Consider the following 14,292-nt stretch of genomic DNA (forward strand, 5'->3'; position numbering starts at 1 on the left):
TATATAAACTATTATTGACCATGGTGGGAATCGAACCTCAAACTTTTAATCATAGAATTTGACCTCAAGATCTAGATTTTTAGATTAGTTTAGGGTTAGACCAAATTGGTTTTCAAAACCTCTATAAAAATGAGGTTTTAAGTATTTTATATTTAGAATGTTCAACATAAATCCATTTTTTGTATAATTTTTTTTTCTACACCTATAGTAATTTTATCATCTTTCCTTTTCTTTATGACAAACTCTTGACAACTAAATATAAATCTCTTGTGATTTTGTACTACCAAATTTGATATTAAGGAGCATCCAATTGGAAGCATTTGACCACAATCAATGAATGTAAATTAAACTTTACTTATTTTAATCTTCATTTTTTTACAAAAATATCCCACCATACGTATAGTTATTACATTTTTTTAAAGATATATTCAGAAAAAATAGTAAAATTTTAAAATAACCTCATATAAAATCACAATATAAATATATAGATTTCATCATGATAAAAAATTGTTAAAATAAATCAAAGATATCTATATTTTAGAATAAATATTCTAAGTATATATTAATACTTTTAGAATGAAACTGAGAGGAGTACAAAAGACTCAAGAGTATATAAAGAAGAAGAAAATGATATGAAAAGGGGCCTCCTATTAAAATATTATTTCACCCTTCCTTTATAATGTCTCTCTTTTGTTTTTTCCGTTAACACACTTCTGCCAACTCTCTATCCTATCCATTACCTCCTACCACCCACCCAGTTGCACCGAACACACGCTCTAATTTTTTTTAACATGGCCAATGCCTCTAACACTTAACTAAATTCATGTCCCTAAATTCTGTGTGCTAAATTTGTTCAAATGGCCTAATGAAATTTATGATGCTTATTAACCAAAAAGGTTTCATAATTTTTTCATAATCAAGCATAAGGGTAATACATCAATCTCTAGAGGTAAATAATCAAATTAGCTTCAAGATGTAAGAATTCCATGAAAATGACTTTTTTTATGTGGATAAATTATATTGGAATTTGTTTATATCAAAGGAAACTAAATCTCTTATTTCTAGATAGTGAGAGGAGAAGAGGTGATGGGGTAGATTTTTGGAAATTTTCCAATAAAAGATATTGAAATGACCTTTTTATCATTAATCAGGTATTTTATTTAATAATAAAATTTAATTACTAACTTCTGAACATGTGTATTAGTGTGAATATTTAAACAATATGCTCATAAATTTTTATCATTCTCACTGAATTTACATTCACGTCAGAACCTAGAAGTAGATCAAGTCAGAATTTTAATAGGGTTGCTTTTACAATTTTTGGTCAAACAATTTTATAAATGGCTTTATTAGTGTAGATTTATATTATTATAGAGAGCATTGTGATAAGAATGGGATTCCTTGTCATTATCAACTTGATCCAACTGAAGGAAAATTATTATTTCCTCAGAAGCTTTCAGTAAATATTCAACAAGGTGATTTATATAAATTAAACATCAAATTAGATTTAGAATAAATATATATAGATTGTGGAAAGAAAAAAAATCCTCAAATGAACTTTATTGTTGAAATGACTTTCTAACTATGTAGAATATAAAAAATTAAAATATGAAGTACCAACTTACAAACTTACAAAGTGTATATATTTGGAAGAACACAAATCCTGAAAAAGTATTTTTCTGTCAAAAAGGTGATATAGATAAAAATTCATTTGCTAACTGTCTCTTCCCATTCATTTTGAAAATACTTGATAAAAGCACATTTATTTAGAAATTCCATCCATAAAATATTTGATAAATTACCTAATCTCAACTTATGGTTTGTTCTTGAATTTTTTCTCATAGCCAAACAATTTGATTGTGGCATTCCATGAGCTATACTCTCGTTGAAAAAACATTATGCTCACAATTAAATAATAGATTAAGCACTTCACCAATTTACTGCCAAGGTTCTGATTTATTAGTTATTGAAATCATGAATACTAAAAGTTAATTTATAGTGCAATTATTAAAACAAGAAACATTAACAACTCCCATGTAAAATTTGATAAAGATGATACTTACAAATATTAATATACAGCCCTCTTCAAATCCAACTATATGTTGTGTGTTATACTTGCAATGCATTCAATTTAATGAAATTTGGCTAAATGTTAAACCAGTCCCCTCATAGAACAAATTTAAAGCAAGTGTTGACATTTTATTTAGAGTTTTAAGATCCACTGGCCATGTTGAAAAAAAATTAAGCATGCAGGCAGGTGAGAGACTGCAGGTTAATGTCAGGGATTAAACGATTATCAACTGCAACGCAATAAACGATTGCCAGCTGGAATGCAATAATTAGTTGCTAGTGAAGAATCTTCATTGTTTAAAAGAAACTTATCTTTTTCATAAGAAAGGGAAAAACAATTAAGGTTTAAAAAGCTTGCCGCTATTCAAACTTCCATAACCTAATTTTGTTCTATCCATGTAAAATAATCTTATGTTGTGGAACAGTCATTATCCTAGTCTCTTCCAGGAGGACTATGAAACGATTTCCTGGACTCCGCCACAAACCATGGCCGATCTTTGACAGGCTTCTTCGACTCCTCCACAACGCTGGCAGATTGAGCGCTGCAAATCGATCCCAGCAGTGTCGGGCATGGCCCTTGTTGTTCCGCTCGCATACTAGCATTTGGGGGAGAACCTCCGGCTGGCCTTCGTAGATTTGGCGACAAGGACGACGAAGGCGAGGAGCCGGGTGATGCAAACGGAGTAGCAAACGGCGTGCTAGTCGACACTCGATTCTGGAACGAGATCGTGTGAATCTTCCGAGCTGTTGGTAACGCTGCGTTTGTTTTTGATCCCAGTTGGCTTCCGCTGCTGTCTTGGTTCCTCTTTGTCATGTCCGCTATGTACAGCACGTCGTCAATCCGAGAGAGAATGCTGTATGCCAGACTCTCCAAAACTCTCGAGTAGCTCTCGAGAATTGCCTGGCCAACATCCTGTTGCAAACGAAGTAGGAGTAATTTATACAATCGGCTCCATAAAAGAAAGAACAGACCTTGTTGTACTGGATCTTGTTGACGTCCAACACTGTTTGTGGCAGTCCCGGAAATCTCTGCCTCAGGCATAGAAGAAGGCTGTCAGCTCTCTCGATCAACAACTGCCTTTTGTCTCCACACTCGGCCACCAAGTCCCTCACTTTCAACCATGAGTATCTCGAACTGCCGTTGCTTTTGCTTTTGCCTTCCTTGTGAGAGCCGGACGACTCCTTTTTTCTCCAGATGTGCAAAGCCGACTGGATGCGGTTTGCAACCTCCAAAGCACTGTGCTCCGTGGACAAGTCTAGAGACGAGAGGAGTGCGTCTGGAGAAAAGTGTTCTTGCCTCAGACCATAGTATATTGTATCTCCCAGATTCGCTCGCGCGCTCTACGACACACATGGAGCAATAAAATCTTTTGCGTCAAGTCGCTAAAGTTGAAAACACCAGGCACCAAACCACCAACTATGATAAATGAAAGAAAAGAAAGAAGTTACCTTTGGAAGAGAGTCCCAGTAAACGTCGGGTACTTGCATCTCCGAAAGGACCTGCTCGTTGATCGCCATGGCTGCCTTGAGGATCTGGTTCGTGCAATCCCGCTGATTCTGTAACGCCTTACGGGACTTCTCCGAGAGACCACCCGTAGGAATCTTCGGGACCGGCAGCCACCACTTATCCTCCTCCCTCTTTGTAGCCACGGATTTTTGCTGCTGGTTCTTGGATGAAATATCTACCGACACTCCTTGGTCCACATACCAAAAGTCAGTCTCCTTGTAGCTGTCGAGTGCCTCCTGTGAGAGACAAAAGAAGTAGCGACCTGAACCATTTTTGTGAAACTCAATGTGACGAACAAACTGGGATCTTGATGAGTATGGCCGAGGATGACCTTACCAGTAGCATCGCGTCCAGCTTCCGAAGAGCTGGTAGATTGATATGAAGGTCCGAGCGCGGCCTGCTGATCATGACCTTTACGAAAACAATGAGATAAACAACAATGCGTTAGTTTATATGATCCATCATAATGGCGACAAAAATCTGCACACGCACACTCACCTCTAGACTGGTACCATCTGTGACGCTGTGAAAAGATGGAACGAACTCCACAATGTGATCGCAGACCGAGAGAATCCAATTCATCTCTCTTTGCCAAAGTAACTTACGTTCATGGGACAAAGGCTCCAATCTCCAAAGCTCGCCAAACACCGAAGCTATAGAAGAGAGAAGAATTAAAACTTACACAAGGAAAAATAAAAGAAAGAAACGAGGAACACACACGTACCAGCGAGATTGGTGAGCGCATTGGAGATTGCCAGAGCCGTGCAAACTCCTTTGCCACTGCCGGACATGTCCTCTCCAAGAAGTAGCTTGGAGAATCGTTCTTTCATCATCTCAATCTCTTTGAAAGAAGGAAAAATAGAAGAAAGAACCATCAGAAAAAACGTAGAAGAGATTCTCGGGAGAGAAAGCAACCGATCGAGATCACATACCTGGCGTTTTATTCTTCGCCATCGCGGCAGATCTTCCATCGCTCCATCCGACGTTGCTGCTCTCGGCGGATCTCGGCGAGGAGGGCATCACGACCGCGGCGGTGCCGAAATATCCGAGCTCCTCGCGAGAATTCGGCACCGGCGAGAGCTTGAGATGGCTGCGCTGGTGGCGGCCGAGCGGCCAGCCTAGCGGCGAGCGCTCATCGTCGTCGGAGCTGCTGACCTCGTTGCTGAGAATCTGGCGCTCGCAGATCAAATCGATGGGGCTGCCTGCCAGGTCGGCGTCGTAGCGATCATGCGAGCTCCGGCTCAATCCATCGATGCTGGTCGTGCAGCTCGCCCTGTCGATGCTGTGCTGCTCCTCGTAGCTGAAGATCGCGCTGTCGGATCGAATCAAGAGCCCCTTGGCCTTGTCCATGCCTGAAATCTCATCAATCTCATCAAATTCTTCCCTGTTGCTCCTCCAATTCATCCATGCACCAGCTCCAATGCCGGCGATTCCACCCCAGCGATTCCAACGAGACGAGGAGAACAGAGCGTTAAGGGAGGAGAAAGAGCGGCCATGGCGGCACCTATCACTGTTTACCACGTGGCGGCGCATTCCATTCCGGAAAGAAAGACATCAAGGGGCCTACATCCAACGGCTGGGAGTTCGCAAATCTATGTAGAGTAAATAGCAAAAGTAAGAAAGTAATAAGTAATTATTCGATGCAAAAGTCTTTGATTTTATTTTAGGGTTCTAAGGAGGAAGGCGATGGCGCCCGTGGCGCCGCCTGCGTTCGAGGAGGCTGCGCACTGCGCTATCTGTGGCTGCGGCTTTGGCACATTCAAGCGCCGGGTAAGTCTGCTGGATTTCCTTGATTCTCGAGCTAGAAATTCGTAATTGATCGCATTTTCGTGCACAGCATCACTGTCGCGCTTGCGGGAGAACTCTGTGCAACGAGCACTCTTCGAATCAGATGGTAAGAGCTCGATCGCCACTTTTCCTCCATTGTTTGTTCTTTTCTGTGAATGACGATAAAAGTGTAGGCTCTTCCACAATTTGGCTTGCACGGGCCAGTGAGGGTCTGCAAGGATTGCTTCACAGCAGGCGACACGAGGCAAGCATTTTCTTTTGATTTTCTTCAAGTGTACGTTTGCTTGACGTTTCTCTACTTTTTAATCCAGTGTTCCAGCCTTAGAAGAGGGTGATGGAGTCGTTACAAGGGAGCCGTCTGAGAATGACTCGTTGGTGCCGGAGTTTTCTAGTCTCAATCTCAACGAGGCCACGGTACCAGCTACAGTTCCCGCCAATGAGTCGACTTCCACAGTTCCCACGTTTGAATGCAAGTGTGGAATGCCTCTTTGCATCTGCAGCGCTCCAGAACCAGAAGCACCAAAGGTATGTCTTTTTCCACAATGCTTTTGACGATTGCCTTATCGCGATAAGACCAGGTCTCGCCTCAAGTCTCACAATCAGCCAGTAGTTCCAGAAGCAAGAAAACGGCCACCACATCTCTTCCAACAAGGCAAGATCAACCTCGACCTTTGCCTGTGAAACAATCTCCAAGGTAACTTGAGGCAAGCTGGAGAAGTGCGACTAACCAATACTTATATCACAGCTTATTTTTCACGGGTGGACAAAGCGTCAAGGCCGAGGATCATGCCCCCTGTCGAAGTTACGATATCAGCGGCGAGGTATTTTAATAATATTGTACGTACTTTTTCCTTATGAATGTTTTATTCACTCAACTGTGATTGAAAGGGAATACGGGAGGCCATTAAGAACGGGGATGCAGGTGCTGTACAGAATCTCCTTTCCAAAGTAAGATGCCATTTCAATCTGATTTCTTGTTTGATAGTTTCAAAACTTGCAAGGGCGTGGATGCCAAATACACGGATAAGCAAGGCATGTCACTGCTGCACTTGGTAATGCACGTTGTTTTTCTCAATTTTCTTCTTGACTTAACGACTTTTTTTCAGGCAGCCGTGTTTAACTTGACAGAGATAGCCTTCATGCTTTTGGACTCTGGAGCAGATGCCTATTCCAGAAACTTGCAGGGTACCAATGTACAATCTTTACTGTTAGCTAGCTGCCTAAAAACCGATCGTGCAGGAGAGACACCCTTGGACTGCGCGCAAACGACTTTACAACTAAAGCTCCTGGAAAAGCTCGCAAGAAGTTGAAAGGCATTTGATTTAAAAGAGAACAATCGTACGCCAGAGAAATAATAAGGTAGCTCTGTTTACCTCATTTCATCTTTCAACTTTTATTTGTGAAAAAGCCGGTGTTAGATCTACAAACTTTGCTTCTTCTACTGCCTAGGCGAATTCCAGAGGAAACCATCTGCTTTGGCTCCTCCAGAGCGATCGAATAACAGGAAGCAGTCCAAGCAGAGCTAGCTGGATCCGATCAGTGCTATTCACCTTGATCGATATCTGTCCGGTTCCTCGATTGTTGGCGTTGCCGCGCACCACCATCGCCGTTCCACCCAAGTGGATTTGCGAGTGTAAGTTGATTCCATATGCAATATCCTTTGCTGTCCAGTTCATGACTGACAATCCCAGCGTGCAGTTTGTTCGATCCACGGGATAGTCGGGCCCGACCACCGTCGCTTCCATGATCGCTCCGTAAGCTTTGTCACCCCGGGTGAGTGAAGTAGCCCCGCTCATCAGGATCTTTGCTCGCTTTCCTATCACCACCTTGTCTTCCAGTCTCACTCCGACCACCGCGTTCTCTCCGACCATTGTGACCCCCATTCCCGCCAGCGTCTTGTTACACTCGTGGTTCTTGAACGTCGTCCCTCCCCACAGGCTGTAGCAAACGTCCCTTCCCACCGTCTGGATGTCGAGCCCTCCGGTAGAAACTCTGTTGGGTCCGTGCTTGATTGCTGCTGAGCCATCGAAAGTTACGTGGTACTCTTTCTTGTCCATGACGATCTGTCCCGAGACTGACACTGGGATGTTCTTAGCGAGGTGGAAAGATCTGTCCAAGTTGGCGGAGTTGAACCCGTTCTCGTGATCCCACCGCGAGTCGAGCACCGGGCGGACATTCCAGGACGCATCATCGACGTAGCGGTACCGGTGGCTTGGATCGTCCGAGCTGAAGCTCGTCGGGAGCGCGAAGTCGGGGGAGATCCCGGGGGCCATGTCGCGGTGCTGCTGCTGCTCGTCCTCGCCGTCCTCCACGCCCCTGTTCTTCATCTCCCGCCACCTCCGGCACTGCGTCTTCCACAGCTTCCGCTTGAACAGCTTCTCCCGCAGCGCGAGCTCCTCGAAGTACGACTGCCGGTTGTCCTCGTCCAGAGCGTCCAGTTCGTCCTGGAGCAGCCGGCGGAAAGGTGGCAGCTGATCAAACTCGGCCTCTCCATCCTCGTCCTCGTCCGGATCCACCTCGCCATACTCCTCCTCGTCCGGCTGCTGGACCTCGGATCGAGCCTGCAGCATCGACGCCAGCAGCACCGGCATTGGCGAGCCACTCCGCCGCTCGCACAGCCTCGTCAGCGGCATGCTCTCCGGGAGCTTGAGGTACGTGTTGGCCTCGGCCAGGATCCGGGCCGAGAAGCACAGCAACAGGAGCTCGGGCCGCCACACCATCCCGTTTGGAAGAACTCTCTCGCCGGCTCGGTTGGTTCGACACGCCGGGTGGTTCTCGATGAGCGTCACCGGGTTGAGCAGCCGGGTATCGCCCACGGCCGATCGGACAGTCTGCTGGAACATCCGGGTTCTCTGGCCAACGTAAGAATCATACCGTAGCGGAAAACCATCGGGTCCATCGGGTGGCGACGAAGCTCCGTGCGTCAAGACGATGATCGCGTTGAACCAGATGGCCGGGCCGAAGCGATCGCCAATGTAGCGCATGAGCGCCGCGTCCTTGCTCTGGGAATCCAAGCGATCCACGTAGAGGACAATGTCGGGTGGGTTCCTGCGAATGCAGCGCTTGATCGAGGCCACCACGCGCTCGTTGTAGCGCCGGTCGGCCATGCTCGCGGAGAGCCCCGGCGTGTCGATCACTCTCATCCGGATCCCCTTCATGGTTCCATCGATCACTTCCACCTTGTTGGTGCCGCTGGAGAAGGCGCTGGTGCTCGCCATGGGCTTGCCGAAGATGGAGTTGACGGTGGCGCTCTTGCCCACCCCGGATTTGCCCAGGAGCAAGACGGTGCAGCAGAAATCCAGCTCCTCGTCGCGCGAGGAGGCCTCCTCCTCCATCGCCACCGCGCAGGCCTTGTCGTAGCCGCTGGTGCTGTTGCGCATCTTGCCGCCCTTGAGCTGCTCCGCGAGGGCGAAGCGGTAGAGGACTTGCGCGGCAATGCCATTGTCCGCGGATTGGCCCAGGCGGTGGACGAGGCGCACGAACTTGACGCGGATGTCCTGGAGCTTCTCGCACAGGATCCTCGTCTTCTCTTCGGTGTTACCTTGCGTGATGGATCGGACGATGCCGGCGAGCTTGGACGTGACGGAGGAGGGCGCCTGGGAGACCGCTGCTGCCGATGCCGCCGCGGCTGGGGCGGACAATGGCGCTACCAGTGCCCTGTCCGCGGCCTCCATTGGATCCGGTGGGAGAGACCCGCTAGAACCCTAAAACATTGGTTCCTCGCATTGCCTGGGAAAATATCTCGCGGTGCTTTCCTCGCCACGTCTTGGATAAGGTAGATATTTTTATGAAGAATGTTAAATGGATTTACTTTTATAATTATTCTAGTATATTCTGTAAGAGTTGAAAAACTGGAATAAACATGAAAAAATATTTTGGAATGCAAAAGTAACTTGTGCTAGAAAATAAGCCAATCATACAAAAAAACACTTGCCATAGCTATAATTATATAAAACATGTTTAAGTAAATCCATTTTGAAATGGATTTACTTCTATAGTCATTCGAGCATATTCTGTAAGAGTTATAAACCCTATTTGTTGACCAACACAAACTTACGAAGATCCTTCCATCTGGTCCGAGCCTCACAAATTCAACTGGGATCTCGTGGATTTGATTCCAACAACTGAAAGAAACACACAACATCACTAGACCTCGATGTCGTATACGCGGCGAGCCAGGAGCTTGGCCATGGAAGATGTTTCACACTCCTTGTTGTGCTCAAGGAAGCGTTCCTTGAACTCCTCGTCGTCAGTGGGCACCGCAGCCAGGCTTGCTGCAATCTCTTCCAGTGACATCCCGCGGTTGTCCAGGAAGCCCCGCCGCAATCTCGACATCCTCGCCATGTAGCAGCCGCGGCTCTCTGGCTCAAAATTCATTGGCGTCACGTAGCGTACTGTGTACCTCGCCGGGTCGGCGAGCTTGCCCAAGTATTTGCTCACTTCACCCTGCATCTCGAGGACGTAGAAGGTGGAGGGAGGCTGGCCCTGCAGCTGCCGCTCGGCTCGAGCGGACCCCTCACGAATCGCCTTGTCTATAAACCCATGCATGAGCAACAAAGAACATCGAGAGTGCACTCACATGATCCGCTATCCGGAAGGGGTTCGACAGGAAGCTCTGAATAGCTGAGCCACAGCCGCGCGTCTAACACGGCAATATAGACGTTCTCCAGGTGTGTAAGGTAAGGGCACACAGTAATAAGAGAAGCAAGCCTTCCGCCACGGTCACTCAGATCTAGCAGGAGCTGCTCCAGCTCCCCTGCACTTACAGTCCCTGTTGTTTCATTGCTTTTTGTCAGTATTTTGATCTGGCTACCAGGGAAACATACATCGCTCGAGCGACATCCGTTCTGTGTTGCCGCGGGGGATTTCATCAAGCAAGAAATCCAGCTTTGATGACCACCACCCCTGGTGTTGATCTTTATACCGTGCATATGGGTTCCTTTCCTCCAGGCCCTACAGCAGCCAATTAAACTCTACAGCGAGAACACAGTGTGTACCTTGGGGTACTCCTCCAGGTTGAAACTGGGTACGTATTTCTCCATGTACCACGCCTGGACTGTCTCGAACAGAGCTCCACCCTCCACAGACTGGAAGCAACTGTACCTGAAGGAGGAGATGACCCTCCGCAACTCGAGCGTCGCATCCACGGCTTCTCTCAAGCCCGGCGGCGCGGCCCTACGCTTGAAGAGGCGATCCACTTCCTCCTGCTCCTCCATATGGCCAACCCTAAAAGGTGTTCAGCCGAGAGAGAATGTTTTAACGGTCCCTGCGACATGCCAAGGCATCGTCCCCATCCGTACATAAAACTGGAATTGCGAAATCTGAGAAGAACGATGAGGAAGTATCAAAAAGATAAAAGGAGAGCGAAGAACATTGAGCGCAGACCACAAAATTCATGCGCCTCCTCCCACGGGTCTCCAAAGCGCCAGTGACGGCCTTCCGGTTGGCCTGAGAAGGAAGAAGCTAGCGTTTGATCAGTTTTAAAGTTCTCTAGAGGTGTTACCAGGATCTTCTCTCGATCTTCGAGAGCGTCATTTCTACTGACTCGATGCGTCCAGTGCCGCCGCAGCACCCGCAAGAATCAGTGACACTCAGCCGGTCCTGAAAGCTCCATATCAAGTCAACTAGAGATACCCGTGCTCTCGTCATTTCCATGAGTCCGAACTCTGAAATTTCCAAGATAACAACTTTAGATCGGTCCCGCTCAATGGCCTTGCACTTTCATGACCTGCAGATATACCACAATATCTCAGCTCGCTGACAAAGTTTGGATTCTAGAAGCTTACTTGGACCCTCCGTGTCAACAACTATAATCCCACCAATGCCCCGTAGCCTCTGTCGCAATCTGCACAGAGAGTTTTTACCTGTCGAGGAGCAGCGAGATTTACTTCTAAGAACACACAGAAATATAAGTTCCCTGATTACGTCCAAAAGTCTTCACCTTTTGGTATGTTTGAGACGAATCCCGACAAGCGTTTCAACCTGTATATACTCGCTCAAAAAACGAAGACAGCATACTATGAAAAACCTTATTGTTGAAGAGATCACCTGAGTACCTGCCCCATGGCCCTTTGCAATAACACAGGGACTGGGTCTTTTCAACCACCACCACCAGCAACCTCCGCTGTCTCCACACGTCTCCATGAGGCGTGCCAAATCCTTCTTGAGCTCTTCACGACTGCGGCCAACAGCCTCAGTCCTCACGGTAAGACCAAATGCAGCTCTCTGGCAAGTTGCTTGAGCCGACTTCTTTCCAGCCTGTTGATCTTGCGAGTAACTCCAATGGTCGAAGCTTGAGGAAGCAATACTTGCACTACATCTCTTAACTTCAATACTTCGAGACACTTACCCAGTATCGTCCCGCCAAAGTCACAGTTGCAGTCAGCTGTGGTCCTTTCTGCCGAAGAGCCTCCTCCTTAACTCGTTGACTTCCCTCCAGGCACCTATCTTCTGCAGGACAGTAGCCTGCAAGCTGCTTGACGACGCCAAGCCAACTTGGAAGTTTAGTTGACAGGAGCTTCTTGTTCTCGACGACCTCGATTGGTTGCATGGTGCACGGAAGTTGATGAGCTATGTTGCGAGGTTCCGGAACTTCTGGCTCTCGCTCAGGATAATGTTCTCGAGCAGCCATGTCTCTTTCCGCTTTGGAAAGAATCTAAAATTTCGGGGACTTGGTCGTGGCGTCAGTCCAGAAACTTGCCTGATCATCTTCCAAAAACCTTTTGATCCGTGAAACTCTTGCAAAGCCGCCAGAAACGGGTCTTCTTCTCCTCTCGAGGAGAGTTCTAACTTCCGAGGGCGAAGTGTCATGTGTCGGCACCCGGACAACGTAAGAGTTCGCACCTAGAAACTCTAGAATGAATGAATCAAGCTAGTGAAAATCTCTAAAAATCACGGACGAACCTGTAAGCCATTTGGAGCTTCAACGATCCATCATCTTTTCCCACGAACCGGCACAGGACCTGTGAGAGTTCTCCAAACTCTCTGTAAGCCTGCGCCAGTCCATGGAAAAACGATCCTAGATGGATTAGAATGACGAGGAAACTCAGAGCAAAGTTGTTCTCTATCGGGACAACGGCCGGTGTTGTGTTAGTGGAGATCACTATATCTTCAACTATTCTCATTTATCTGTTTTTTCCATGCTTCTGTGACTATGAGCAATCCTTTTTTTTTTCTTTTTGTTTTCGTTATGTTGATTGATCAATCTTTTATTTTCTTTTGCAGGTGCTAGTGGCAGACGTGAACATTGGATACGAGGACATTGTCAACAGTTGTTAAAGTTTGCTCTCCCGCTGAAAACTTATGTGGGCTTTGGCACACCAAGTACTGGGATTCAATGACACGAATGTCGAGAACTTGAAGCATTTAGCAAATATGGTGGAAAGCTGAAAAGAGGAATTTGTAAAATTTGATCTCAACCATCAACAGGTTCCATATGGATTCCCGGTTCTCGGGATTTATATTTTATACGTTAAATAATACGTTATTTAGTACGTTAAGTAATACAACAAAATAAAATATTAGATTAGTAAGGATTTAAAAATTGCAAGCAACACAACTAATGAGATACACTCGTCCAGACACTAAGAATTCTTTTGGATTTTGCTGATGGAAACTCGTTTTAATTTGTGAGTTAGGTAAATGAATCTCCTCAAAGGTAAATGAAGCAACAGGGAATTATAATTCTATTTTTTTGGGGTATATGTTTTCTTTCCCCATCTCACTCCACCATATATCAGTATTTCCACTTTCGTGAGGGTTTGGGTGTGCTTGATTTGGATCAAGCAAGAGAAATTGGATATCGCCTTTCATTGATTATGATAACTGGAATACCTCCATATACAAGCACAACACAGGAAGGGTCTACCTTTTCTGCAGAAATCCGAGTTAATATGCAATTGTTAAATCTTGCATTCTACTTTTTTAGTGCACGCGACCTCACTCTACAATGCTATATAGCATTGGCACCTCCAACTACAAGGGTTTCTAACAATTTAATCCACTTAACACTTGGAGATACCATGGACCGAATTGCTGATGAAATTCTTAATTTTCGTCCTGCCCTTGGCTTTGTGGTAATTGTTACTGATATTGGGGTGTTTGGAGTCTCTTACCTGATCCGCAATTATGTAAGACCAAACATTGGCACTAATGAAATTCCAAGCAGGATCAATCTTCAATCTTGCAACCCTTTCTCGGCCATGCTTATTAGTGGTACGAGGATTAACCCCTTTTCAAGACTTGGTCCTGGGGATCAAATTCATTTAGGAGGGCATACACAAATTGGAGTAATTGTATTGTTCATGGATTATACTTGCAACTTGATTATCTACATATATACTACTAGCAAGTCACTTTGGACCTCTGAAACTCATGGATTGGGGTTCGATTGCTGGGTGCTCATGCAAGAAGATGGAAACCTGGTAGTTTATGGATCTCTTGGAACATCATTTTGGTCAAGCTTTTCTTTTTGTGTGCCTTCTCCTGCATGCATTGCTCCATCATTTGTTGCTCTTGGACCCAGATGCAGGGTTGGTCTGTATAGATATGGTGCTCCAGCAGTTGAAGTCTGGTCACCAGGTGATTTTTGCTAAATTCACATAAAAAGTGCTTTGAATAAATTTTAAAGAATAAAATGTGAACTAAACCATTGGAAGTGCTTGATGTCTTGCAATTTTGCTAGTTTGGTAGAATTTTCCTCTTCCATGCATGCGTTATGGATCGCCATTCTCGCGAGCGTCACCACTGGGCTTCGACGCATTCCTTGGCCGATGAATACTGTTTGAAGGGACACTACTTCTTTCACAGGGAGGAAGACTCGGCTTGCAAGGGAAAGAGGCTACTGGAGCCTTTTCGGTGCAGCAATCTGTGGATTTCATCTCTTTCGAGGCAGGGAGAAGAAGGGTCGAGCGCGCCATGCTTGCATC

The 14,292-nt window shown here is 45.9% G+C and overlaps 3 protein-coding genes across 3 annotated transcripts; 1 reads left to right on the forward strand and 2 right to left on the reverse strand.

Moving 5' to 3' along the window:
- Positions 1 to 2,431: 2,431 nt before the first annotated feature.
- LOC9659744 (rop guanine nucleotide exchange factor 3) lies at positions 2,432 to 5,122 on the reverse strand. Its single transcript, XM_002969531.2, has 7 exons — positions 4,510 to 5,122; positions 4,302 to 4,418; positions 4,076 to 4,230; positions 3,914 to 3,988; positions 3,520 to 3,813; positions 3,043 to 3,411; positions 2,432 to 2,983 (listed from the first exon to the last, which is right to left on the reverse strand). Exons 1-7 carry the CDS (start codon positions 5,108 to 5,110, stop codon positions 2,504 to 2,506), a joined length of 2,091 nt encoding a protein of 696 aa, XP_002969577.2. The 5' UTR covers positions 5,111 to 5,122; the 3' UTR covers positions 2,432 to 2,503.
- A 116-nt stretch (positions 5,123 to 5,238) lies between these two features.
- On the forward strand, positions 5,239 to 6,752 carry LOC9660631 (vacuolar protein sorting-associated protein 27). The gene is made up of 10 exons (XM_024674268.1): positions 5,239 to 5,347; positions 5,415 to 5,471; positions 5,539 to 5,609; positions 5,677 to 5,890; positions 5,944 to 6,059; positions 6,111 to 6,186; positions 6,254 to 6,313; positions 6,367 to 6,417; positions 6,472 to 6,550; positions 6,605 to 6,752. Exons 1-10 carry the CDS (start codon positions 5,264 to 5,266, stop codon positions 6,673 to 6,675), a joined length of 879 nt encoding a protein of 292 aa, XP_024530036.1. The 5' UTR covers positions 5,239 to 5,263; the 3' UTR covers positions 6,676 to 6,752.
- LOC9659745 (translocase of chloroplast 120, chloroplastic) lies at positions 6,707 to 9,150 on the reverse strand. The gene has a single exon (XM_002969532.2). It carries the CDS (start codon positions 9,037 to 9,039, stop codon positions 6,811 to 6,813), a length of 2,229 nt encoding a protein of 742 aa, XP_002969578.2. The 5' UTR covers positions 9,040 to 9,150; the 3' UTR covers positions 6,707 to 6,810.
- Positions 9,151 to 14,292: the final 5,142 nt, after the last annotated feature.

The sequence above is a fragment of the Selaginella moellendorffii genome, unplaced genomic scaffold (genome assembly GCF_000143415.4).
Source record: "Selaginella moellendorffii unplaced genomic scaffold, v1.0 SELMOscaffold_12, whole genome shotgun sequence".
NCBI classification, from domain to species: Eukaryota; Viridiplantae; Streptophyta; class Lycopodiopsida; order Selaginellales; family Selaginellaceae; genus Selaginella; species Selaginella moellendorffii.